General features: G+C 38.9%; 1 protein-coding gene across 3 annotated transcripts in view; it reads right to left on the bottom strand.

Annotated features, from left to right (window-relative positions):
• Positions 1–11,855: 11,855 nt before the first annotated feature.
• Positions 11,856–25,758, bottom strand: part of LOC131050634 (short integuments 2, mitochondrial) — a 111,008-nt gene continuing 97,105 nt past the window's right edge. Inside the window, exons 5-11 of one of the 3 annotated variants that reach the window (XR_009106988.2) lie at positions 18,661–18,731; positions 18,165–18,261; positions 16,284–16,510; positions 13,078–13,325; positions 12,743–12,913; positions 12,125–12,275; positions 11,856–11,995 (exon numbers count right to left, since the gene is read on the bottom strand). Coding sequence is in view for 2 of the 3 variants with exons in the window: in XM_057984838.2 (XP_057840821.1) it covers positions 12,898–12,913; positions 13,078–13,325; positions 16,284–16,510; positions 18,165–18,261; positions 18,661–18,731 (659 nt within the window). In the remaining variant the exon portion in view is untranslated. Of the gene's footprint in view, positions 11,996–12,124; positions 12,276–12,563; positions 12,914–13,077; positions 13,326–16,283; positions 16,511–18,164; positions 18,262–18,660; positions 18,732–25,758 lie in introns of those variants that run through there. The other 2 variants (XM_057984839.2, XM_057984838.2) reach the window with 2 other exon arrangements.

Raw genomic sequence — 25,758 nt, 5'->3', positions numbered from 1 at the left:
ATGTTCACTTAATATTTGATGAAGATGAGATGAAGATTGGGAGTATAATAGAAGAGAGTGAAATTAAACAATCAAGGGCATGTATGCAACCCGAATTATTAACATTCAAATTTCGTGATGAAGAAAAGGGGTCATCAAAAGAGGTGATATATCCCTCTAATGCTATTAAGAATTGCTCTTATAAAAAAATATCATACAGATTCAAATGGTTTCATTTTGGCTTCCCACCACTTTTGACTCTAGTTCATTAGATGAAGTAAATAAAATCGAAGAGTCTGGTAGCTCAATGATCAAGCTTGATGAAAGTACTAGTGAATTGCAGTCTCAATTTACTTACGTTTCTCATGATGATTTTCTTGGTGTAAAAGGAGGAATTATTGAAGCTAAATTTGACCCTATGCCTTCAGAATGTGCTTTTTCAAGCCTTAGGGATACATCCATATGTCTAGAAATCGCCCCAATTACCTACCCAAGTGGAGGTGATAAAATTATGATCAATGCCCACCTATGCAAGATAATTTCAAACTTAGTTTTGACAAGGCACACTTTCTTCCTTTTCAAACATTAGGAGAGATTGAATGAAGAAACAATGATAAGAGCAAAAATCTCCCTTTTGGGAATGAAAGATTCAACAGTTGTGATTGCCTAAAAGACTCTCCTCTCCTTCAACATGGGTCTTCAAGCCATGATCTTCGTCATAAAGACCTTTTGAAATATGCATGTGCCAACATGGGAAAAACTATTAGGAATCCTTATAGTGTCAAGAGTCAAGCATTTGATCAAGAGAGAACTGGAGCAAAAGAATGTCAAGTATCAAGGAAGAGTCAAGCAATCGATGATGACTTGCCAAGAAAAATCTAGGAATAAGGTTTGCTTCATGATGATCTCATTGATATACTTGAAATGTAAGATGAGGATTCTCATTACTCTGATGAACTCCTTGGATATTCCAGACGTCAAATGTGTATTGAAGAATTTGAAGTTCTAATACGTCAATTCACCCAAGAAGAAGTGATCAACAACATAAAAAGAGAGGCTAAATATATTCCATATTCAAATATTTTTGATGAACGGTGGTTATTTAAATATGTTGCATTGACTGGAAACTACACACATTAGAAACTTCAAGACTAAAGTTCAAGGACCACGTTTGCTATTGAGTTTGTAGGAACCCCATGGTTGCCACCCATTATTCCACCACGACATTTATTTTCCTCAACCAATCAATGGGTTCACTTAGTCCACCTGGTGTTTGTTTCAAGGTAGGGTTCTCCTACCACCTTGACCCAAATTTTTATTGTCAATTCTTTTTGGTGTGTTAAGTTTCTCGAATTTTCTTTCTTCGCTTTCATGTTGTCTTTAGGTTTTTGGTGCGACTCTGTTGCCCTTTGGAATAAGGCTTCTAGCCAAGTGTTTGGGTTTCTCTGCGTCCTTCTATAGTCCTTGTTCCCATTAGAGCTTGTTGTTACCTCTAGTTTTAAATATTCAATCATCTCTATCAAAAGACGATTTTTAGTTTAGGCCCTTTACCAATTTTCAAAATTATTGACTAAGCCGTCGATTTTCAGATCAAATTATAATGGTTCTAACGTGTTCAAAATCGCCGACCACCCCGACCTCCCTCTAAGTTGAAACAGTTTCGTCGGTTGTAAATAGTGTCAAGGTCCATATAGTCAAGCAGTCACGGTATTTCCAGACTTTGGCATTGGTTCTAAGGTTCTAGAAATCTCTGATTAGTCGATCAGCCACCAAAGCTCACTTCTCTACGTTAGTTGCCTTGAAGCGTTTCTTTAGTTCACCAATTGGTCAACTGCATTTAGTATGTCTTGTCACTCAAGTTAACACCTCCCAGGTTGACAACTCTTTAAACTTTGTGCAAAGATTGGGAACCTTTGCATCCACCCTACTGCATGAATTTTTTTATTTTTTGAAATACAATCTACTCAAAGATATGGGAAGTACATCTCCTTAATGACAAATTAGGTGGCTAAAGCATGTAAAGTTACTGAAGCAATTTTTGAAGAAGGATGGTACTATTTGTCATTGTCGAAATTTAATGAGTTGACGACCTTGCCCATAAATGAAAGGTGGCAATATTTTGAATTCACTCTTTCTTTAGGGTTTAGCCAAAGAAACAAAAAACTAACAAATTGGCATGTCTTTTGGAGGAGTGGAAACTCAAGAATCTTAATTATTTTCGTTTCAGGATTTCTTTGGTCAGTGCTCAATATGGGTTATTTCCCTGTTTCAAAATAGTATGGTGCTTCCCCACGAAGATCAATTCCCCATAGTTCAACTTGATTTGAATTGGATTAAAAAGGAGCAAGAAAACATAGTTGCTCAGTTAAATAGAGTTATGTGGAGAGAGAAAACTAATTACGCTGAGTATAGGAGGATAACTTTCATTCTGGAGCAAGAGGAGAGAGAAGTCGAAGTTCACATTCATCTTCTACATAGGGAAATTGTTGCAACTAGAAATCTTGAGCCTGAAGCAAATTAATCCAGTGCATATCAGAAGTCTACAACAAAATAAGTGCATAAATAGTTGTTAACCTGAGTCAACATGGAGCAAAATGGTTCTCACTGGAGAAGGTGTCACTCCTGTAGTTTAGCCCAACTTATTATTAGTTGAAGACCCACAAGAGGATATCCTTTCTGGATTGATGACTTTGGCTAGGAAATTCAAAAGGAATTTCGCAAAATACATGAGAGTCATCTTAGTGTTGGAAGAAGAAGAAGAAAAGGCCAAAATGCATGATGCCCAACTACAACTTGTGATCATAGCGGGAAGAAATCTTATTCCCCTTGTTAGTTTACAATGTTGCCAGGTGATATAGAGTTAGGCTCTCATAGGCCGTTTTTGATTTATTTTGAATAATTGTTTGGTTCTTTTCTTGGAACGGTCACTTTCAAAGACCGTTATTTAAAAAAAAAATGGTTACCAATTATGGTCTATATATATGTCAAATAGGAGTCAAGGAAAAGAGAGAGCTTTTCTTTCACAGTTTCTGAATGGATATTTTATAAATCTAAATGCAACTTCATGGATCATGAACTTTTAGTTATAGTTGGTGAATTATGTCATTCTTCTTATGTTGAAATACTATGCACTTGGGTTATCCTTCTTTTATCTATTAGATGAAAAACTTAAATTTACATGTGCTCATTATTGTGAATATTTAGCTTTGAATGAATGTACTAGTACTGTCTTATTTCTACAAATCTAAATATTTTAGGGTAGAATCTTTGTATTCTATTTTATTATGTTTCTGTCAAAGCCCCCTTCTTTATCCTTAGAGCTTTCTGGTAAAAAGCACACCTCAAAAAGAATCAAATTACATCATAAGAGGGAGTTGTACCTCTAAAATCTAGAGGTAAATTGCTAATTCAATATCAATTTCTCCAAATGCTAGTTATTTTAAAGAGATAAATCTGTTAACCCATAGAATTTAAATTGCATTTTTAATTATATTATATACCATCTCTTAAACCGAGCTTATAACCTGGAATTAAGACACTTGGTGTGTTTTTCATATACTCCCCTTCAAAACCTAGTGTATTTTTCATATTCTCTCCTTCAAAATCCTCTTCATGGCGAATCAGTGTGTTGATGAGCATGGATGATTTTGGAAGAGATATCTTTGTGGTATGTAGTTGATCTATTTGGGTTGGGAAGGTCATTTGGTGGCTGGAATCTTGTGGCCAATGGTGGAGAGCGTGGATTGCAATTTGAGAAGGAAGCTTCTCTCCAAGTTGAGGTAGGAGACTCCAATCTCCTTCTTGTCTTCAATTTGATCTCTTGAGTGCTTGCAATGTGTTTTATTATGGATTCGAAACCCTTATCTATAATGAAACTCAACTTTGAATGTCTTTGAAAGATTGTATAGTTGCTTTGAATGTGGGTGTGGGGTTTGGATATGGAAATGGAATGTTTTTGGGAAACCAATTCCTAATCTTTGTGGGAGACTTGAACGAGTGTTTTTATAGTGTTTTTGAAGTGTCATGAGGCGGTTCTCAAATGGGTTGGTCTCCAATTTGGCCTCACATGCCTCATTTTTGTCCACTTGGGTCCCCTACTTAACCTCCCAGATCTCGATTGAGTTTTTGATCCAGAATGGTGCATTTGCTACATAATGGTGCCTTTGATACACAATGGCATAATTGATGAGATTTGGTGCATTTGTTCACCATATGGGTGCAATTGATGCCCAAAATGACACATTTGATCACCAGAATGGCACTTTTATCCTAAGTTGGCTAGCAGACCTTGTTAACCTTGTTTTGGCCCCTAATTGATTCTCAATGCCCTATTGACACTCATGTGACTGATCTATGATGAATTTTGTATGATTTTGTGTTGTGTCATGAAGAATTGCATTTGTATGCTTGATTTGGAATCAATAAGTGATGGGAATTCTAGACTCAGAGACCTAGAGGTTGCTCCTTGAGTAGGGTCTTGTTGGGGTTGTGCTCATGACCTCTTGTGATGCTATTACAATGAACATATACGTATCTATGCCTTGGTCTCTTCATGCATAGGCAATTGAGTATGTTTATTGATGCATTGATGTGGGTATGTTGAGTTGCAACGAGGTTGTTATTGTTGTTTGACTTGTGCCTTTCCGGGTGCACTAATGTGTTAGCTCTTGTTATGAGCAATTGGAAGTATGCTTGTGAGCTTATGAGGAATCTTGATATGGATACTTGTATCATCTTATGTGATTGCACTTTTTTGTGGAATCAAGTGGATCCGATACTCTTGGTAGCATGACCAATTGAGTATGCCTTGTATGGGATGATATCACATTGTATAAAAAGAAACCTATGATATTATTGTGAATATAATGAATGGGTCATTGCATTATGTGTTACTTTGATACCTCATTCAATTGAATGGGATGAGCTTAGGACTATGTACTAAAGTGGGTGTAGGGACTGGCTCCCAACACACACTCGATCCAAAGTGGTATGCAGGCAATCACGTTGGGGAGTTTTCTTAATCAAGTGATAACTTAATAATAAACTTGGGTGGGATAAAACATTAATAAGCGATAATTGCTGCCCCGAGCATGCCTTGAGCGCAAGTACGAGGCTAAGGATGACACTCCCTACACTAGCACTCTAGTATCTAGATCTTGATTGTTGAGTAGTACCCGATGGATTTACTATTGCTTGATCTTTTGGTTATCTCGTTGTGATATATATGTCAGATGGCAAATTTGGTGTTGCTCTTGTGGGTGCCTCCTTGTACTTATTATTGCCAACTAAGGATGCTCCCTTGCACTTTTTGTATCTTACTTGTTGATTGCTCTGGCACATTCTTTTACTTGATTGTTGCTCTTTGATGTGAGCGATGGATTGTTGGCTTATTATCTTGATGTGGCTCTATTACTCTTGTTGGGTGTTATGTTTATGTTGAGCATTTGCTCCATGTCAACTCTTGTGTAGACATATTGCCCTTCCTTGTATTCTTGTATGATTGTTTGGGCTGTGTGACTATCTCCATGAGCATGAGGGGTGAATTGAGGGTACCACATGGTTGGGTGGCATTGCCAACCACCATTGGTGGTCGAAGGAATTGGTTTGCCACTAGCTTGATGGATGCTACCTCCCTCCTCAACACCGGATTCTACTCCTTACTATATGGTGTAATCATTTATGTATTGGATCAATGTATTGTATGATAGATCATGTATGTATCGAACACTCTAGTTGGAGATGAATATATAAACTAAGATTGTATCATGTATTGGTATGGTTTTACGTGTATCGATGTTGGGATCGGTCACAAAGTATGATCTCTTATGCTACTTTATTATTGATGCATCACTATGTTATCATAGAAACACTTCTATTGGTGTTTTAAAATGAACATAGATGTGATGGTTAGTGCCGGAGGTTGATTTAGTCATCTCCTAATGGGTCATGAGATGTTCACCTAGTCTTGAATGTGTTGCTTAGTAGCGACGCCAGGAAACTCTTAGAGGCAACTTGAGTTGTCTCGATTGGCGTTCCATGAGTTTAGACCCTCCCATGTGCACAATTGGTTAATTATTAGCTAACTTGATCTTGAGGTTGATCATTATACTTGTATATGCAATGCATCATGACATTTTAAAAATACAAAATTTCCATGCATTTCTTGTATAGTTTGCTCTTATCCTCTAGGGTTCCTTGGCATGGTATTACAATTCAATCATGGAGTTTTTGAGTCAAATTCAATGACCTGAATTTCATGTGTAGTGGTTCACATGATCTCATCTCTCATGAGCATGACTAGTTCACTTAACACACATTATATCTAGATGATGCTCACAAGGGTTATATATTAGACCTTGTAAGAGGCAAACTATCTCAATGCTACAACTTAATTGTGTTTGACCATGTGGTTTTCCCAATATCATGCTCACTTATCTTGCTACCATAGTTGCAAAACCTTTGACAAGTGTTGTGCCCTATGAGCCATTCATTATAGAACCTCTTTAACTCATCCATTGACAAATTGCATAGTGTTTTTCATGACGTCTATATAGTGTTTTATTTGGATTCAATTGCATAGTTTTTGAGTTAAACTCATTGACCCATATTTCATGCATAGTGGTTCACACAAACCCATCTCTCATGAGCATGAATGGCCCACTTAACATTCATTGTATCTAAGTGATTCTCACAAGAATGAATCATCCAAACATCCCAAGAGTTCATCCAATCTAGTACTACTCCAACTCAAGCACACTTAACCATGAAGTTTCTATCAAAATGAAGCTCGCTTGGCTTGTTGCCTTATTTGAAAAACCTTAAACAAGTATTGTGCCTCGCGGTCCATTCATTACAGAGTCCCTTTTGCTCAAATAAAATATCATATCTTTTTATTAATTTCATTTTCTAAAAAAAATTAACATAAAAAAAAATTATTCCAAACATCGAGTTCAAAAAGCAAAATTAGTCACATGACTACCTAAATTAAATCAAATTCATTCAGGTACTTGTAAGGGATGTGCACTAGGGAAAAACATTAAAAGCTCATTTCCCTGCAGCTCTAGAAGGACTAAGGATGTTTTAGAACTAATTCACTCTGATTTATGTGGACCTATGTCTGAACCATCAATAGGAGATTCATTATACTATGTAATATTTGTAGATGATTTCTCTAGGAAAACTTGGATTTATTTTCTTAGAAGCAAGGAATCTGAAGAGATACTTAGAAAATTTAAAGAATTCAAATCTATTACAGAAAACCATTCTGGTAGAAAAATCAAAACACTAAGGATTGACAATGGTAGGGAATACACTACAGACTTATTTAAAGAATTTTGTAAAGATGCTGGGATTAAGATGGAGTTTACAGTACCCTATAATCCTCAACAAAACGGGGTTGCAGAAAGAAAGAATAGAACAATAGTAGAAGCTGCAAGGGCTTTGTTATTTGATCAGAACTTAGAAATTGCACTTTGGGGGGAGGCTTCTAACACAACAGTATATATTCAAAACATATGTCCTCACTCTCATATCATTGACAAAACTCCTGAAGAAGTCTTTACTGGAACTAAACCTGATATTAGCCATCTCAAAATATTTGGATGTCCTGTCTATATTCATGTACCCAAGGAGAAAAGAACTAAACTAGAACCCACTGGGCAAAAAGGGATTTTTGTAGGATATAGTGAAACTTCAAAAGCCTACCGAATATACATCCCTGGTCAAAGACAAATAGAATTAAGCAGAGATGTCATATTTGAAGAAGATGTAGCTATTAACAAAACAAGAAGTTCCATTACACATGAGACTTCAACCAACTCCATAAATTTGGAGGAAGATTCTATTTTTGAAACGCAGAGGGAACATCCTAAGGAAAACACATTGGGACAAAAGAACACTACTACTGAGAACCCCAGGAAAAGACCACTATGGGCCACCAAAACAGTACAGGAAGCAGAAACCTATGCAGCACCAAGAGGAACAGTTAGGGAAAGCAAAAGACCTTCAAGATTTTCTAGCTATGTGACTCTAATGTTAGAAATCATAAATGTTGAACCCTCAAATGCAGAAGAAGCCCTTAAACAACAAGTATGGAAGAATGCCATGATAGAGGAATATCAATCTATCTTAAAAAATGATGTATGCAAAATTGTGCCTAGACCTAAAGAAAAATCAGTTGTATCCTCTAAATGGCTCTTTAAAATCAAGCATGTTGCTGATGGCAGTATAGAAAAACACAAGGCAAGATTTGTTGCTCGAGGCTTCTCACCGAAAGAGGGAATTGATTATGAAGAAACATTTGCACCTGTTGCTTGATACACTTCAGTCAGAACAATCCTAGCTATAGCAGCATCTAAAAGATGGAAAGTTCATCAAATGGACATGAAAATTGCGTTTTTGAATGGGAAAATTGATGAAGAAGTATATCTAGAACAACCTGAAGGATTCGAGGTAAATAATGCAAAAACACATGTATGCAAGTTAGAAAAAGCACTGTATGGATTAAAACAGGCTCCCAGGGCATGGTACGAAAGAATTGACAGTTACTTATTGGGAATAAGTTTCTCTAAGAACATTGCTGATCCAAATCTGTATTTTAAGACAGTCAAAGGTGAAATGCTGATGTTGATACTATATGTAGATGACTTATTAATTACAGGAGAAGATCATCTCATTACAAAATGCAAACAAGAACTAGTTTCAGAATTTGAGATGAAGGATTTAGGATTACTCCATTACTTTCTTGGATTAGAAGTATGGCAAAGACCAGATGGTATTTATCTAAATCAAGGTAAATACACCATTGACATTCTAAAGAGATTTGGAATGTTGAATTGTAAGTCAATGTCATCCCCTATGGAAACAAATCTTCATAAACTAAAAGAAGCAGTAGTAGACTCCAAGTTTGCAGATCCGACATTATACAGGCAGATTATTGGATCACTGATGTACCTTGTCAATACTAGACCTGATATATGTTATGTAGTGAATGCACTCAGTCAACACATGGTTGAGCCCAAAGAAATACATTTAGTAGCAGTAAAACATATATTGAGATACCTTCAAGGTACTCTGGATTATGGACTTCACTATGAACACACTGAATTGAACCTACATGGATTCTCTGATTCAGATTGGGCTGGAAGCGTAACAGACAGGAAGAGTACTTCTGGATTATGTTTCAGTTTGGGATCAGCTATGGTATCTCGGATATGCAGAAAACAATCTTCTGTAGCCCAGAGTTCTACAGAAGCTGAATATATAGTTGCATCCATGGCAGCAAAAAAAGCAGTATGGTTGAGGAAACTGATAGTAGGATTATTTGGTGAAAGCCTAAAACCTACAATCATTCATTGTGACTACCAAAGCTGCATTAAACTTTCAGTCAATCCAGTTTTCCATGATAGATCCAAACACATTGAGATTCCATATCACTATGTAAGAGATATGACATAAAGAAAGGTAATAAAGTTGGAATATATCAATACAAGAGATCAGACAACTGATATTCTCACCAAACCTCTAGCAAGAGTGAAAATTGATCACTTCAGGAGGTTTCTTGGTATGGTTAAAATATAATTATTGATATATATAAAGATGTTTAATTATGTAAACTTCTTGTTCATATAAATGAGTATATGAAATTTATAATCTTTCTTGTGTACATTACTAAAGGATGACGATTCTCTAGTTAATGAAAACTTGTATTTAAACATTGTAAGGTGACGATCTTACAAATGTTTGGAAGATCATATAAACTGAAAATCATACAATTTGAATATCAGTAATATGATAAGTTATGGTAGACATTATGTAAGTGTATTAATGTCAGTGCACATACAATAACATGGATATCAAAGTGAGTATATCCTTGGTATCACGCGTTGATACTTCACACCTAGGTGATGAGATTCTCATGAGATTAGTGTTGAGCTCTAAAGTGATATGTATTAGGCCTATTCTTCTGAGACTAAGAGGGAGTGTTAAGTTTATAGTCTCAAACGAATGTCGCACAGTAACGATCGTACTAATTGCATATTTGTTAGCAGACTTAACTAACAATACTTAGACATAAACAAACATCCTCAGTATCTCTTCAATTGTTGACGCCAATGTTGGGTAGGATCGTGACTCCACATAGGGGTCACGACCCTATGTGGAACCACGATGGTTCCACATACGATCGTGGCTCCCTGTGGAGGCACGATCCAATATGTGAATGATATATAGATGCCAAACACGTTCCCTGTAGATGTCAAGAAAAGATAACAGAGTATAGGCGACCCGTATACAGATATATATGAAACTCCATATTGACATTGCCAAAGATTCATTTTATTACGTACAGTAATAAAATCACTGCAGAGATCAATCACAGATATATGTAATTTGCAAACCAACAGAGGCAATTCGATAGAAGAATAAAATCGAATTAACAACATACAGAGATCAGAGAACTAATTAAATAAAACTATTCTAACAGTTTGTTTAACATTTACATGGTATCAGAGCCAGGTCCAGGCTAGGAGCCCCAAGCACACGAGAGGTGTGGCTTAAGGGGGGGTGTTGGTGTTGAAAATAAGCCACACCCAGACCGACGATGGACTGGTCCAAGAGGGGCCAGTAGCTCAGTGGTAGAGCACTCTAGCAACGTATGGAAGGTCCTAGGTTCGAGTCCTAGCTGGTCCATGTCTCAACACCAAAAAATCAAGATTTGCAGTCTTTTAACAAAAAATAGTGTAATATTAAAACAAAAAATTAACCATTGAGTTGAGGAGAACAATAAAAGAGCTTAGTGGTAAGCTGACTTTCAAAATCAATGTGGATCTACTAATTATAGGGCTGGGGGCCTAGCTCGATTGGCGAGAGCTGAGCTTTCAATGGTAAACGCACGAGGTCAGGAGATCTAGTCTCCCCCCAACCCATGTGGTATTGAAGGAGATTTTTTAGGAATTTTTTGAAGCTGGGGTCCCATGAAATTCGTAGTACACTTCTGCTTAAAAATTTAAGCTCCTAAATTGAAGGAAGCTGGTGGTCCCATGGATAGTGTAATTCAGCGTAAAAATATAAACATAAATTCCGATTTCCCTCTAAATTTTTTGTTGGCAGGATTCATTAAATATTTTTTGGTGGGAAACAAATTATAATTGACAAGTGGAATAAATTATCCCTAAGCTGTCCCCATTTTCACTCGCTCAAAAATGAAAATATAAAAAGGAGCTTCTATTTTTCAGGGGAACATTCCAAACGATCCCGTAGCCCAAATTTTTGTTTTCCATAAAAATAGAGCCCAAGCCCCTCCCATGGGAAAAAAAGCCTAAGACAGGTTGGATGCTGAGCTGGGTCATGGAGATACCTCTAGAATAAAAATAAAAAATAAAAAATTATTATGCCATCTTTAAAACCATTGCTAAAGAGTATAAATACAAACAAAAGAACCTCATTTGTTGTGTTGTTGATTTCAAACACTACTAAAAAGCTACTTAAAACAATCAAAATGACTTCAGTACCATCATTTCCACCATGTTGAGATGTAGAAATTATGCAATATAAAATGCTTTGGTTTAATTTATGTTCGATTCCTATGTAAATGGATGGCTACTCATTTCTTCTTATGTACGTTGTTTCAACACATGATGGCGTATGGCAATAAGAAGAAACATAAGGATTATAATATCAATATCAATCACTAGAATGACACATTCACCTACGAAGAGCTTCTAGACAGATGATTGGAGGAATGGAAAAGACAAAATTTACTCCTAAAATACCAACAATACTTTGAAGTTTGTACAGTTGATAAAAAAATAAAACTAATACATCATCAAATTATATGTTACGTTTCAAAAGTCCTATAGAAATTTAATTTTAAGCATAACAACATTATATGACCAGCTAAGTGATCATGAGATGAAAAAATGTAGTGAAACTCACTCCCAAACAATGGCTGCCTTGTTAAATGATACCGGATAAAAATTTCTCTTAAAGTCACAACCAACTGTAAAATGTGTTTCTTCTGCACCTCAACAAACATTAGATTAAAAAAAACCGACCACTGATAACTATATGTTTCTTCTTTTAAGAATTACTTTTTGGTGAAAGCAATTGGTGACAAGTTTCACAAAGTGGTTGAGGTATAACTTACAAATTCAAAGCAGCCCAACTCCAATGACAATCTCCAAAACTCCTAATTTGAAAAAAAAGCATCTACTATCAACTCCCAGCGTTGTCATCTATGCATCCTGAACTTCTCTAACACTAAGATTGCTTGATAGTGCCGGTTGTGTGTTTTTGGTCTCCAGTAATGTAGAAAGTATCAGAGATCAAATGGTTAGTCATCTTAACTAAAGCTGGACTCATAAATAAAAAATTATTTATAGATGATTTCCATCTCATTTTTAACTTAATATCGAATTGGCACATTAGTATTCCATGCAAAAATTTACAGGATCCATTCTATAAACTAAACCATTGTAACATTCACCGCACGGTATGGCATGTTGTGAGAACCAAGTTAGTGGTGGATAAAGATGATAAAAGATTTTGCATTAATTATCATATTTTCGAGGCATCTGAAATCAAAATTGTTCAACATTCTACAGAGCTTTATTATGGAAATTTCTAAAACATATTTACATATAGAATGTAACTACCACCATTGTTTTTGTACTTAACATAAATTGTTTGACCTTCTCTATTGTTGAAGATCAATTAGATATAGCAGCTTCACTAACATTCACTGCACACAATGAATTATACTTACTCTGTTGGGGTGCTTCTCTAGACATCCACAGAATTTGGCCCCTTCTAGTCCTCATAAACAAATCCAGATGCACTACGTTGAAAATAAAATTTTGAAGTTCCGCAGAATTTGGTCTGTAACGAAAGTCCATTCTGAACAATGCTTTCATGATATTCTCAGACAATTGCGCCCCTGGTTGTTGCAATGCATTTTGAATTAGAAACAGTCAATCTTATTGCACATTAACATATGGAATACAATGACCTCCCACAATTTCTCTGAATCAAGAAATCCTTATTCAGGAAATAGGTTTCTCTGCAAAATAGATTACATTACCATCCCAGAAAGTCCCTCACCTTGATGTACCATTGGGAATCGAATCTAATATATAATGACCAAGGTTTCCTATCCTGTAAAGATGTACTAACTTCTTGGAAACTTTATTCCGTCCAACTTCACCTGAATTGGGAGGGACCCTAAAAGCTTTTTGCAAAGCAATCAACTGACTCTCAATTAGATGTTCAAGGTCATCTTCATTCTCTAAATTACCCTCAAACCCTGAAAACGTTCTAAATAGAGCCTTCTTAACTTCAATGGTATGGTCCTACACAAATGAGGAAGCAATTAGAACTTTTGAAATCATCTATCAATAAAAAAAAATACAAAGTTATATAACATGATTGCCATACTCTTGCAATGGTATTACATACATGAACAACACTAACACAAGGAAATAAGAATATGGCATAGTTAACTTTGCACAATACAAGTTTAATACTTTAACCTACTTTTGGAGGAAAATTGCGATTCCATTATTATGTTTTAAAATTAAAGGACAGATTTATCTCCACAGGGCCTGAGAATTGAGTTTGGAGCAGGACGAACATGAACAAGAAACTAAATCATATTTCCATGTAATCCATTGTGAGATATAAGCTGAAACATGTTTGATGATTGTCTTCTGATTTTCGTTTGTCAAATGATGATCTCAAATACTCATCAAGTGTCACCTAAACTATGCTTTATTGTTTGCATCACTTTTTCCTCTAAAAGAGATATATTGCATAAACGAGAAAGTTTACAAAAGCCAGAATATTTTGTTTATTTATGTTCTAACTAAGAAAATGTTGATTTTGTTTATGTAGAGGGGGATGGATTTGTGTAAAATTGATGGTTTCATACTCAGTAAGTGTTGCCTAAATGTTGCACCAATATAGTTGATGCTCCATGAGTTGACTTGTTCTTCAAACATGTTTAATGCAATTTTGGGCTACCATTCACTATTATTTCTAATCATGACTCTTGATTCTTGAGTAACTTTCAGAGATCATTGTGGAAGCTTCTTGGTTACCATTTAGGCTGCTTCACTTCCTTTCATCCCTAGATCGATGGCCAAGCAGAGGTTGTCAAATGAGCAAGAACAAGAAATGGGACATCTATTTGCATATACTTCAACATAATTTTAACTATGCTACTCGTGTCTCTACAAGGAGTTCTACATGGCTTCCACAATTGACATCTCATGAGATTTTAGCTGCTCTTCTGACTCCAGGTACATACCACCAATAGGAGCACAACAAAGCTTCTTCCTTTAGGAAAAAATTGGTTTAGCTTCACACCAAAATTCAAGATTTCTTTTAGCATACTCAGGCCAAAATCAAGGCACCCCATGACTGCCATCAAGTACATCATCCTTTACAAATTAATGGTTGTCTTTAGCTTCAGCTGGATGGGCAGACATTTCAGCTTTCTATTTAAATTTCCCAGTTCAACTTAGCATCCACGATACTGCCAATGAGAGTCAGCTCAAGTTGTCCAAAAACAATCTAACTTGGACAAGAACGTTTCCATCGCTCATCTTAAAGATAAATGTTAGGACTTTCAGCATCCATTGATTGATGATACCTTGATATTCATACTCACATTAATTGCAAGAAGCAAACTGCTACTTGGTTTCCCATGAAAATACACTTTCATATTTCTGCAGGATATATCAGAAAGACACACTTTTGCTTAAACAGTATCCCTTTAGGCACTTCACATGTGCCACCACATGCTGGGTTTAAGAGGAGAGAAGAGTTGTACTATCAGGCACACCCACATAGGTAAAAGTCTAAAAGACTAGATGGCCTTGGGAAAACCTTTCCTTTCACATTTATCTTTAACCAAAACCACACACAGATTATTGGATTGATCCTTCTTGGTGAAAGAAAAATGAAAACTATGTCTGGAAGTGATTCTTATTGTGTCACAGAGCTGCATATCTTGCACTTCCAAAAGGCTAATGCTATGGAACAGAAAAACACTGTCGTTATAGAGGACCTAAAGTTATGCAACATACAAAGACTGAAGAGGCGGCCTTCTGCACTCATTAGCATTAAAAAGAATTCTGTTCCATAAATGCATAGGGGAAATCCCAACTCAAATTAAAGAACAAATAATGGAATTTTTTAGAGAACTCAAGTTGTGTATATATCTGTAAAATGCAAATTAAACTGAACATGAAAAAATATATAGAGTACAAATCAGGTGCTCCAGAATTTGTTCTCTATGGAACCATTTTTATTGCATGCTTAAGAATATAAAACTTTAGCTATAATATGGAATACATAAAAGCCTGAAAGACCATGCTGTGAGATATGCAACTTTTCTTGGTCACAACTTATGACAGCATCCCAGACAAGGAAATATGGTAATTGGAAGAAATTCACAAATCCACCCTCAAAATATTTTGAAATTAGCAATTATTTTTTTCAGGAGAAAAAAGACAAATTTGAAATTAATAAATCCATCAATGCTATCATTTCAAAAGTTTATGTGATCCATTTCATTCCAATTGCTAACATCCATGGGTACTTTCAACGTTAATCACAATTGTACAAGGTTGCACGGTTACGGGGGTACTTGGAGACTTTGGAGATTGGTGCTGGTTCCAGTACGGCTATTTTTTCAAAATAGGAGACATGGGTACTTGGAGACGCCAATTTCTTTAAGATATAATTTAATTTATAGAAATTTTGAAAATATATTGACATTGAACATTAAATATAATATAATAATCTAGTAATAGCTGTTGCAACCTTTTAAGAATCCTTGTGACCTGCATTTGTTTTTTGAGCATTGTTCTTTTTCCATTTGTACTGCATTTTGATTATTTTGTTGCCTATGTTTTTTATTTTATTTTAACATTTAAGGGTTTCCTTTTTTTTGTTTGGCTCGGAGATGGTGGGAGATAGGCAGATACGTTAGCGGGAAATCTCCTCTCTATGGAGACGTTTCCAACCAAGTTTCCGGTGCAGGATACGCATCCGAGTCTCTGGTATGAGTACCCAGGGGCTGGGTACGAGTACCCATGCAACCATGCAATTTTATTATTCATTTACCTATCTTTATAAATCCCATATAAACATTTATCTTATCTTACAAGGAAAAAAATAACGAAGGCAATGAAAGTGAAATAAAAGCAACAGAATTACAAGTTGTGGGCAGTTGCAAATATCACTCAGTACTTCTCTTGTTATCTAGCAAGATAGGTATGTAAATGGAATGGCTTGAGATTTACCTCTGTGTTAATCATTCTATTTGATTTTACATTCTTCTTTTTCTTTTTCTGGTGCGGAGAGACTTCAGATCCATCACCCGTTCGACCCTCTGAAAACATATGAGCAGAATCTTCATGGCCTTTACTCTCCAAGTCTTTCCAATGTAAAGGTATTCGGTGGGTGTTTAGAATTGCAAGTAAGTACTGAGCAACTCGATCCTCACCAACAATAGAATCTTTTATAGCTCCTACAAAATCCAACTAAGTGAATTTCATGACCATTCAAATTCATTTCAAAATGCCTCCATTAAGAAAGCAAGCATTCATAAAATAAATATCCCTTCCCTATCCCTTTTTCTGGCAGATTTTAGGGACAGCCCCAAGACATATCGTAAGGTGGAAGAAGTTCCCTTAGAAGATCCCCATTTATGGGGGCCTGGAGAGATGGCCTACCATGCCTAACATCCCCATGACATCCCGCTGAAATCAGGACGTTCCCTAACATTTGCTTTCCTGCCAATATTTTTTATTCTGTCCCAAAATAATGAAGATTGCAGAAGTGGGTTGATTCATATTCATGGATGTGTCAATCAAGAAAGGAGGATTTATGAATGGAGAAATGGAAATGGGATTACTCAGGACAATTAACTGGGTATATGTAAATATATAAGACTGGATTTGCTTATTTTTTCATAGATTTGTTTTAATGGTGTTGAAAGTCTGGGCCACCAGGAGTCTGTCTTTTGCAGTGGAAGTTTGGCTTCAGCTTTCTTTGTCTCAAGGATTTGGATCGCAGTTTCCCCTTGTGTTTGCATATGATGACTTTTCTGACGAGTCAGCTGATTTAAAATTTTCAATTGGGGAACAACAAAAATAGTTGGTTTGATATTGCTTCTGGATTAGACTGTGTGTAAGTTTTTTAAATCAATGTTTCGCAGTGTTCCACGGCCGTTGGGGATGGGCTTCGGGGATGGGGGGGACTTGGGCTTGGGAGGGGGAAACACGTTTCCGTGGAACACTGATGTTTCGGATCACACTCCACGATCTATCATCATTTTTTTCTCTTTCTTGATGATGGATCACGGAGTGTGATCCGAAACGTTGATTTAAAAAACTCTCAGTGTCTAATCCAGAAGCAATATCAAATAAATTATGGATTGTGGAAATCTTATATCATTAAAACATAAATGGGACAATTAACTGGGATTCAAGCAAACCTTTCAAAAAATTTGACCACAGGTGAAGTTTATAACAGTAGCTTCAGCAATGCCTTCATGGTGCTATAACTTTAACATTTAAGATTTGACAATTGACATTGTTATCAATCAGCAGCTGCAGAATGTATATAAACACACACACACACACATCGCCCTGCCAACCTAAAATTCAGGAAAGGATGGCCAGACTCAGAGAAACACTGGTTAAAACTGAGGATGATTTTGTACAGTTAAACACAGATGACAGAATTTAGCCATACCATTAAACCTGCAGTGATTATGATGAGACATCATTTATTCAAATACTTTATAAGTCTAAGATTTTTCAATCAAATACCACCATGATATGCAACAGAACATTCATTAGGAGGAGAAGAAAAAACCATATCATATTAAACAGAATTTATCCCAATCTCTTTGAGACCATTATCCTTGTATATAAAATAAAGGAAATAATTCTCAGTTGGCACAAAAACAGTCACCTGAGCCTCACTCAGTTGAAGCTATTTTATTTTTCTCACCACGATACCCAACTTCAACTGATCCTTATAAAGTATGCCCTTCTAGATTATCAAATCTTTACAATCAGAATAATTCACGCAAATCTTCCTTTAGAATATTCCTCATATAGTGGCATTTAAATTGCATTAGAGTGGAGGGAATAAGTACTACATTATCATCATACCTGTCAAGGACAGCTTTAGTCCTGTGTCGATGTCAGGAATATTAGGAACCAAAATACCAGGTGTGTCAAGAACATAAATGCTAGGTCGGTTTGCAATCTGTGAAAAAACAAACACACACGTTAATTTCCTTTCCTAGATAGTTTTATCATGAAAGCTAATGACACAACTATTATACGAATTTTAGGTTCTATAATTAAGAGCAGTTAGCTTCTACCTATCAAATATAAATTCCATAACATTCCTACAGTGTTATTACAACTAGGCAAAACCTAGCTATATACAACTGTGAAAAATGTTTGATTGTCTTCAGAGCACAAACAAAATATGAAATCAGAGTTGAAAACAAAAAGAAACACAAAGAACAGAAGATAACGAGAAGGACAGACCTAATGCATAGGCATAGTGGATGTCACAAATAACAATTTTCTTGACAAAAAATGAAAGGAAAACATATCATCAGATAAAATTTATCAACTGTTTTAGGAAAGGTAAAACCTTAAATCCCGCAATGTCTTGGGTAACACCTGGCAAAGGGCCAACAGTCGCTCGCTTCAACTTCTCCTGTGCTAAAGGAAAGACAGAAATGAATATCAATGAGAGTGTGGGCGAATGCCTACATGGGCATATAAAAGATCTTCAAATACATCACATTTTTTTATAAAAGCAAAGTCATAAGCTGATATTAAAATAATTTATGTGCTACAAGAGCTCCTGATAAAAAGAGAGACATTACTTTAGGAGGGTAAGACCAAAAGGGCACCCAAAACAGAGTTGCATATAACTAGTACATTGAAATTAAGATAAAAGTCTGAAGTACCTTTCAGCAGTTGTCTAACAGGATATAAAGTCAGATAAATATAGTTAACAGGAGATAGACAAAAGTGCATCAAAGCAGCTTCAAGCATTCACGTATGATGATAGCCTAGGCCGTTGTAGGTCATTTTGTTATCTCCAGCTTCATATGTTGGTTGACAAAGGGGACTCCAGGTGTGGTGACCCTAATTGGGATTGCTTGGTGCAGATTTTGGGTCCAATCATCATTAGGTTTTATTGCTTTTTGTTACCACTATATAGATGTAACCAGTCGCCTCATATAGCTTCCTTGCTGGGACTTTTTGCATATTCAGAACATCCCCTGTCCATGTCCCCTTTCCTTGACAGCCTTGGGGACACCTCTTTTCCCCCTATTTTGGGACACCCTGGCATCTCCAAAATGGCCAGGGGTAACTCCATTCTCTCTTAAAGGCTAATTCATAAGAAACAATTATCTGTGCCACTTTGAAATCTATTTTTTCTCTCTTCTTTCGTGATTTTGATTGCATATGATAACATAAATCTGATTTTGTTCAGTTCTCTAGAAATAAATATTTGTCTTGGCCAGCATGCTGAACTGCTTTTGGAGCAAATGTAGAATTTTTTATCACTCTGTATTTTAGAAGCTGCAAAATTTAGAGGGCATCCTCTTCTTTGTTAAAGGCTTATTGACAGAAACCAATAACCTAGGCCATTTCAAAACATAAATACTCACCTTTTTTGATAGTTTTGATAAGCCGTCTGGAAATAATTCTTCTTCTTAGCAAGCATGGTCAAGTTTCAATTGCTTTGGGAGCCAAAGGACAATTTCTTAGGTTACTCTACATTTAAAAAGCTACAGAATTGAGAGTATTGTTTTCATCTGACAAAGCTGTGAGTTCTTTGGCTTCTTAAGACGGAACTTTCTGCATTTCCAAATTAACACATAAACATAACCAGTTAAATGATTGGAAACATATAGATGAAGTGTGATTTGAATTGCATTACCTGGTTAGTGGTTCTTGATGTTGGCGGCAATATTGTACACGGAAATAAAACTAGTTAATTAAGTTGTAATTGTGTTGGTTAGTTGGCAGCCAAGGGGTGGTAGTTGCCGTGCGACAGTTGGCGCTCGCACCCCCTTGGCATCTTTATATACTTCGGAATGTAACTTGTAAAGAGAACGATTATGACTGGAATAACATCTCTTATATTACATCTGATATCTATGGCATTATTATTCTGCATTACGTGTTTTATCTGTATGTTTTAAGTTATTCACCCGAGAGGGCAAACATTTGGCGCTGTTGCCTAGACGTACTCGGGAACGGAAAACGCGGATGGCGCACAAACACGATGGGCCTACCCGTTGGTGAGATTAACCCAAAGGCCAATGACGCGCAAACGGAACAATTGTCGTGGGACGTAGAGCGTGATGGCAAGAGGCGAAGGGGAAATTGAACCCTATAATAATCCCGGCACAATGTTGAGATAAATTGTGGCCGAAAGGAAAAATAATAAAGGTTTTTTTTTGTGTACATGGCGTGTGCTTGCTATGTACGGAAGTGATTTATGCCCAATATATTAAATAAAGATAGAAATAAAAAAGCAGAAACGGATGAGTGGGAGGCCGCGCAGAGGGCCTTGATTCTGGAGCAACAAGTAGAACGTAAACGGAGGCTGAGGCAACTTGCCGAAGGACGACCTGCCGAAGGGTGGCCCGAGGGGAACCAAGGAGGTGTCACAGAGGGTGCAGAAGCCGACGGAAATTTCTACGTGTCGCCAGAACACCGTAGGGTGCGGAGCCACGAAGAGTTTCTGGAGGAAACAAGGTTAAGGAGAGATCTAGTCGAAGAGACTCGGGATCGGTTCAGAAACTTATCCCTTACACCACAAAGTGAGGATCACCAAAGGGAGCCAGGAGTGGGTGTGGGTGACAACGAAGGGGATGATAACCGTACGGTAGGTGCCACACTCGCTAGGCAAAACACCGTACCTCCAGTCACCCATGTAGGACACACCACTGGCACCGGAGGGAGCGACGCAGGGGCACAAACACAGCCACAACCACAACCACCTCCAGGAAGACGACCCCCATCGATGGGGAGTAAACAGAAACTGCAGAAGTTCAATGGCGATGGGAAGGAAGATCCCGTCCACCATTGTCGAACGTGCGAAACCATATGGTCAGCGAATGGTGTTACTGACCAAAATGAATGGGTAACACAGTTCCCAGCAACTTTAAGGGGAGTGGCCATAGACTGGTACTCAGACATGGATAAGGCCAAAGTCGGCACATGGCCCGACCTGAAGAAGGAGTTTGGGATAGAGTTCCGCCTCCTGAGAGATGACAACGAAATAGTCACTGAGATCTATGGAACGAAGAAGAACAAGAACGAGACTGTCCGAGCCTATAGTTGGCGGTTGAAGGAACTATTGGGAAAAATGGAGAGTCAACCAACAGATGGGTTGAAAAAGCGATGGTTCGTGGAGGGACTAAAGCATTCTCTCCGAAAGAAGATGAAAATCGTTCCACCTACATCGTACGAAGATGCATACAATAGAGCGATGGATCTCGAGAGCAAGACCAAGACATCGAAGAAAAAGAAGAAGAAGGAGGATAGCTTGTTCGAGGAGGATGACTCGTCACAGGAAAGCAGCAGCGACAACGAGGCTGGCAAACGAGTGCAAGCGCTCCAGAAAGACATGGAGTGAATGAGGAGGGAATTCAAAACAATGAGAAGCACCAGTCGGACCGAAGGGGACATATGGTGCACTGAGTGCAAAGAGGAGGGGCACACAAAGGGTACTTGCCCGAAGAAGGCATTCTGCGAGATTTGCCAAGTGATGGGACACTCCACCAAGGAGTGCCCATACAACATGAAAACCTGAAGTATGCAAATGAGCCAAGTGTTGTTCACGGAGCAAGCCACAACATCCGCACCAATGGGTACGGCCCAGCAAACCAACACAACGACATCATTTGGAGGTTACCGGGACAACAGACGTGGCGGCGGAAGGAATAGCAACAATAACAATAACGGAAGCCGTATCCAGTATGACACCAAGGGCCGACCAATTATCCAATGTAGGGCTTGTAATCAATGGGGGCACTTCGCCCGTGATTGCACGAAGGAAGCCACCCCTCAGCACCTCTGCTGATGGTGTGGGCCAGGCGACCATGAGGACGCAAATTGCCCACAGGAAGGGGTTAATCTCCTCAACATTGAGAAGGCTGAGAAGACTGGTGAGAAAGAAGTATTGGCGATCACCCGCACCCAGACGAAAAAAACCACTTATCCCGACCCCCGTACAGAGAAGGAGAGATTACGGGAGGCAAAGGCCAATATTGAACGTGAGATGACGGCTGAACGACGGGACAACGAGGTGGCGAGTACATTATCCCGTACGGAAGCAAAAAATAACATCATTGGGCAAGTACTGCAGATGGAAGTACCTATAAGGGTAAAGGACCTTCTAGAAACAATGCCACAGTTAAGAACCGCCATTTTTAGTTCCATACAAACCACTGCGCAGGCACCTTTGCGTGCCACACAGGCGGAAGTTCCGGTCAGCCCCTCGGCTGACCCAATGTTGTTGGCCTTAAATAGTGGTCAGCATCCTGCTGTAGTAGAGATGGGAATTCTCGGGGCTATCCTCAAAGACACCATCGTGGACGGAGGTTCGAGGGTGAATGTACTGCCAGAGGATACGTGGAAGAAGCTGGGGAAGCCAAAACTATGGCCACCCACGTTCAACTTGGTAGGTGCAGACCAACACGACATCAAGCCACTCGGCACCCTGATGGCCCAGCCGGTCACCATCGGCACGCAACCTTTCATACTAGATTTTGTGGTAATCCCACTCAAGAAGAAGGGGTACGACGCCATCTTAGGCAGAGGGTGGCTGGTTATAGCAAAGGTGAACCACGACTGGAAAAAGAACACCCTTTCTATGGAGAAAGGGGGGCAGAAGTACACCATTGATCTGAGAACCCAGGTTGTTGACGAGGAATTGGCATCATCTTCGGAATCGGAGGATGAAGGAGAAGGCGACCCGAGGGATGAAGGACGGGGCTGTAGGGAGCCCAACGACGAAGGGATTCTCAAACTAGGAGAGTGCTCCGAGGATGAGACAGGGTCATTGAACGGGCTCTTCCATTGGCAAATGGAGGATTACGAAATGTTCCAGAGCTACAGGCTCGAAGTAGAGGAACCAGAGCAAGCAACAGAGGTGCTGTACCTACTGGAATACAGAGAGTATTGGAAGGGAGATGCCCCAAACCTCGATGACGTAGATAATCCCAAGATTATTGGCAATGATTGGAACCCTGTGTGGAAGGCCGTAGCCTTCAAAATCTTTATTATTCTTCTTCTTCTTATGTACGGGAAGGAGACCGTGGTTGCCGTAGAATTTGTGGTTCCAGGTCTTCGGATGGCCATTGAAAATAGACTTGCCACCAACGGGTCCAAATTGAAACCCTACCACGCGAAGCGTGCAGGGGACCTGAGAGGGCGGAAGGACACCCGAGAGGATGGAAGGGGACTCAAGAGGCCGGGCAGGTGACTTGAGAGACACGGGACCAACGCAGGAGACTCTTGGGCGAGGAAAACCGAGAAGGATGAAGGGCGATCCTAGAGACAGGGGACCCGAGCCGACGACTCTCTAGACATCTAAATTGGGAAATTGGGAAAAAAAAAAAAAAAAAAAACACTGTACGGCAGTTGACCGTACGACTGGGAAAAAAAAAGCAAAAAAGGAGGCACACGATGGTGGGGACCACCGTGCGGTGGACCACCGACGGTGGAACCACCAATCAGTGGGACCACCGTGCAGTGGCAACACCGACGGTGGATCACCGGCGGTGGACACGACCGTGCGGTGGACATCACCGCCAACAGAGAAATAAAACACGCAGCAGCCCCAAACGCACAGACACACAAACGCACTCCGCCCAACAACGCAACGCCCACGCAAGCACAGGGCAGGCACAGGAAGGTGGCCGCACGATTGGAGGTGTCAGTGCTGTTGTTGACTGTACGGGGAGGTTGTATGGCTGGGGTGCCATCGGGGACATTACAGTGGAACAAAAAAAAAAACGACGACGACCAGATTGAAAAAATTATTCGATGACATCTGGAGCTTGGACACTGAAAATATTGGAGTGTAGAAGAAGGGTTTTGACATCATAAAATATCACAGGAATGATGCGCTGCCCCAGACCCCGTGGGGGCGCTGCCCCTCGACCCCGCTGGGGGCACTGCCCCCAGACCCCAGTTTATTTTTGAGCTACAGTACACTTGTTGGAGTTGGGCGAAGGGCATTAGAGATGTCACGGTAAGTGTTGTGGTTTTCTGTACTGTGAGAAAGAAGCCTGCAGCTAAGCATTGGCGGGGAAGCCATAAGCCGTAGAGGGAGACGGATTTGGAGGTTGGGAACAAACAGAGTTTGAGGGAAGGCATTGCAGGTCCGCGCAGTTGTATGGCACTAGGGAGTTATTCAGTTCAATTATCAGCCTTTGGGGAGTGTGATGGAGGATTTGAGGTGTCTCCTAGCCTTTGTGCCAGCGGGTTGTGGCCACCTCCAGGCAGGAATGGTACGCTTTGAGGAACTTGGAGTATGTCTCGGCTGGACGTGAGGTTGCCTTGGTGGATGCAGAGAGGGCTTGGGAGGAGCTGACCACCAGGTTGGAGGCAGTACTAGCGTGAGACGTAGCTCAGCGTACCCAGGAGTTGGATGCCGATAGGGCAACGCCGGTGGCTATCGAGGACAAATTGGCTAGGGAGACAGTATCATTTGAGTAGCAGTTGGTGGAGGCTGAGACTGAAAAGCATGTTTTGCAGACAAGTTTGGTTTAGGCACAGGAGGATTGTGATGTCAAAGGAAGCACTAATGGTGAAATCCGCACTTGAGCATAGGATGGTAGCAGAAAAGGGTTTTTAAGCGAGGATGCAATAGGTGTATAAGTTTCGGGCTCGACTAGCGTCAGCAGTTCTGTTTAATGTCATCTCTATTTTGTGTTAAGTCGTCCGGAGACGACTTCTTTTCTTTTGGGGGGGATGATGTTGGCGGCAATATTGTACATGGAAATAAAACTAGTTAATTAAGTTGTAATTGTGTTGGTTAGTTGGCAGCCAAGGGGTGGTAGTTGCGGTGCGACAGTTGGCGCTCGCACCCCCTCGGCATCTTTATATACTTCGGAATGTAACTTGTAAAGAGAACGATTATGACTGGAATAACATCTCTTATATTATATCTGATATCTATGGCATTATTATTCTGCATTACGTGTTTTATCTGTATGTTTTCAGTTATTCACCCGAGAGGGCAAACACTTGATTCATTACCTGCAAATTTTAATATTGATGGCTCAGAGTCGCCTCAGACTACATAGAAGTTTAAAATGTGTGTCATGTTCATAGAGTTAATTGTTTGATGGATTTTTCTACCTATCTCCAAATTTCTCAAACTTTTACAATAATCAATTTAATGTAATCAGTATTTCACTTAAATGGAGGAGCCGATTTTGTCACTTGTTCCCACTCTTCACCTTGATGCTTCTTCTGGGCTGATTCATTTTTCTGTTTTTGAGGTTCATTTTCTTTACTTTTTGTCATATACCTTCTTTCATTTCTAATTTTCTAGTGAAATTTTCTCTGTCGTAGTCCAGCTTGTCACTTTTCATTTAAAATAGATTGCTTTCCCCAACATCTAGGGAAATCTTTTCCATCCCCAAAATTGAGGGAAATCTTTTCTGTCCCAAAAACCTAGGAAAAGTGCTGGTCTATTTGAAATCTCCAA

This window comes from Cryptomeria japonica, chromosome 8, assembly GCF_030272615.1.
Source record: "Cryptomeria japonica chromosome 8, Sugi_1.0, whole genome shotgun sequence".
NCBI classification, from domain to species: domain Eukaryota; kingdom Viridiplantae; phylum Streptophyta; class Pinopsida; order Cupressales; family Cupressaceae; genus Cryptomeria; species Cryptomeria japonica.
This window is presented reverse-complemented; position numbering and strand designations above follow the sequence as displayed.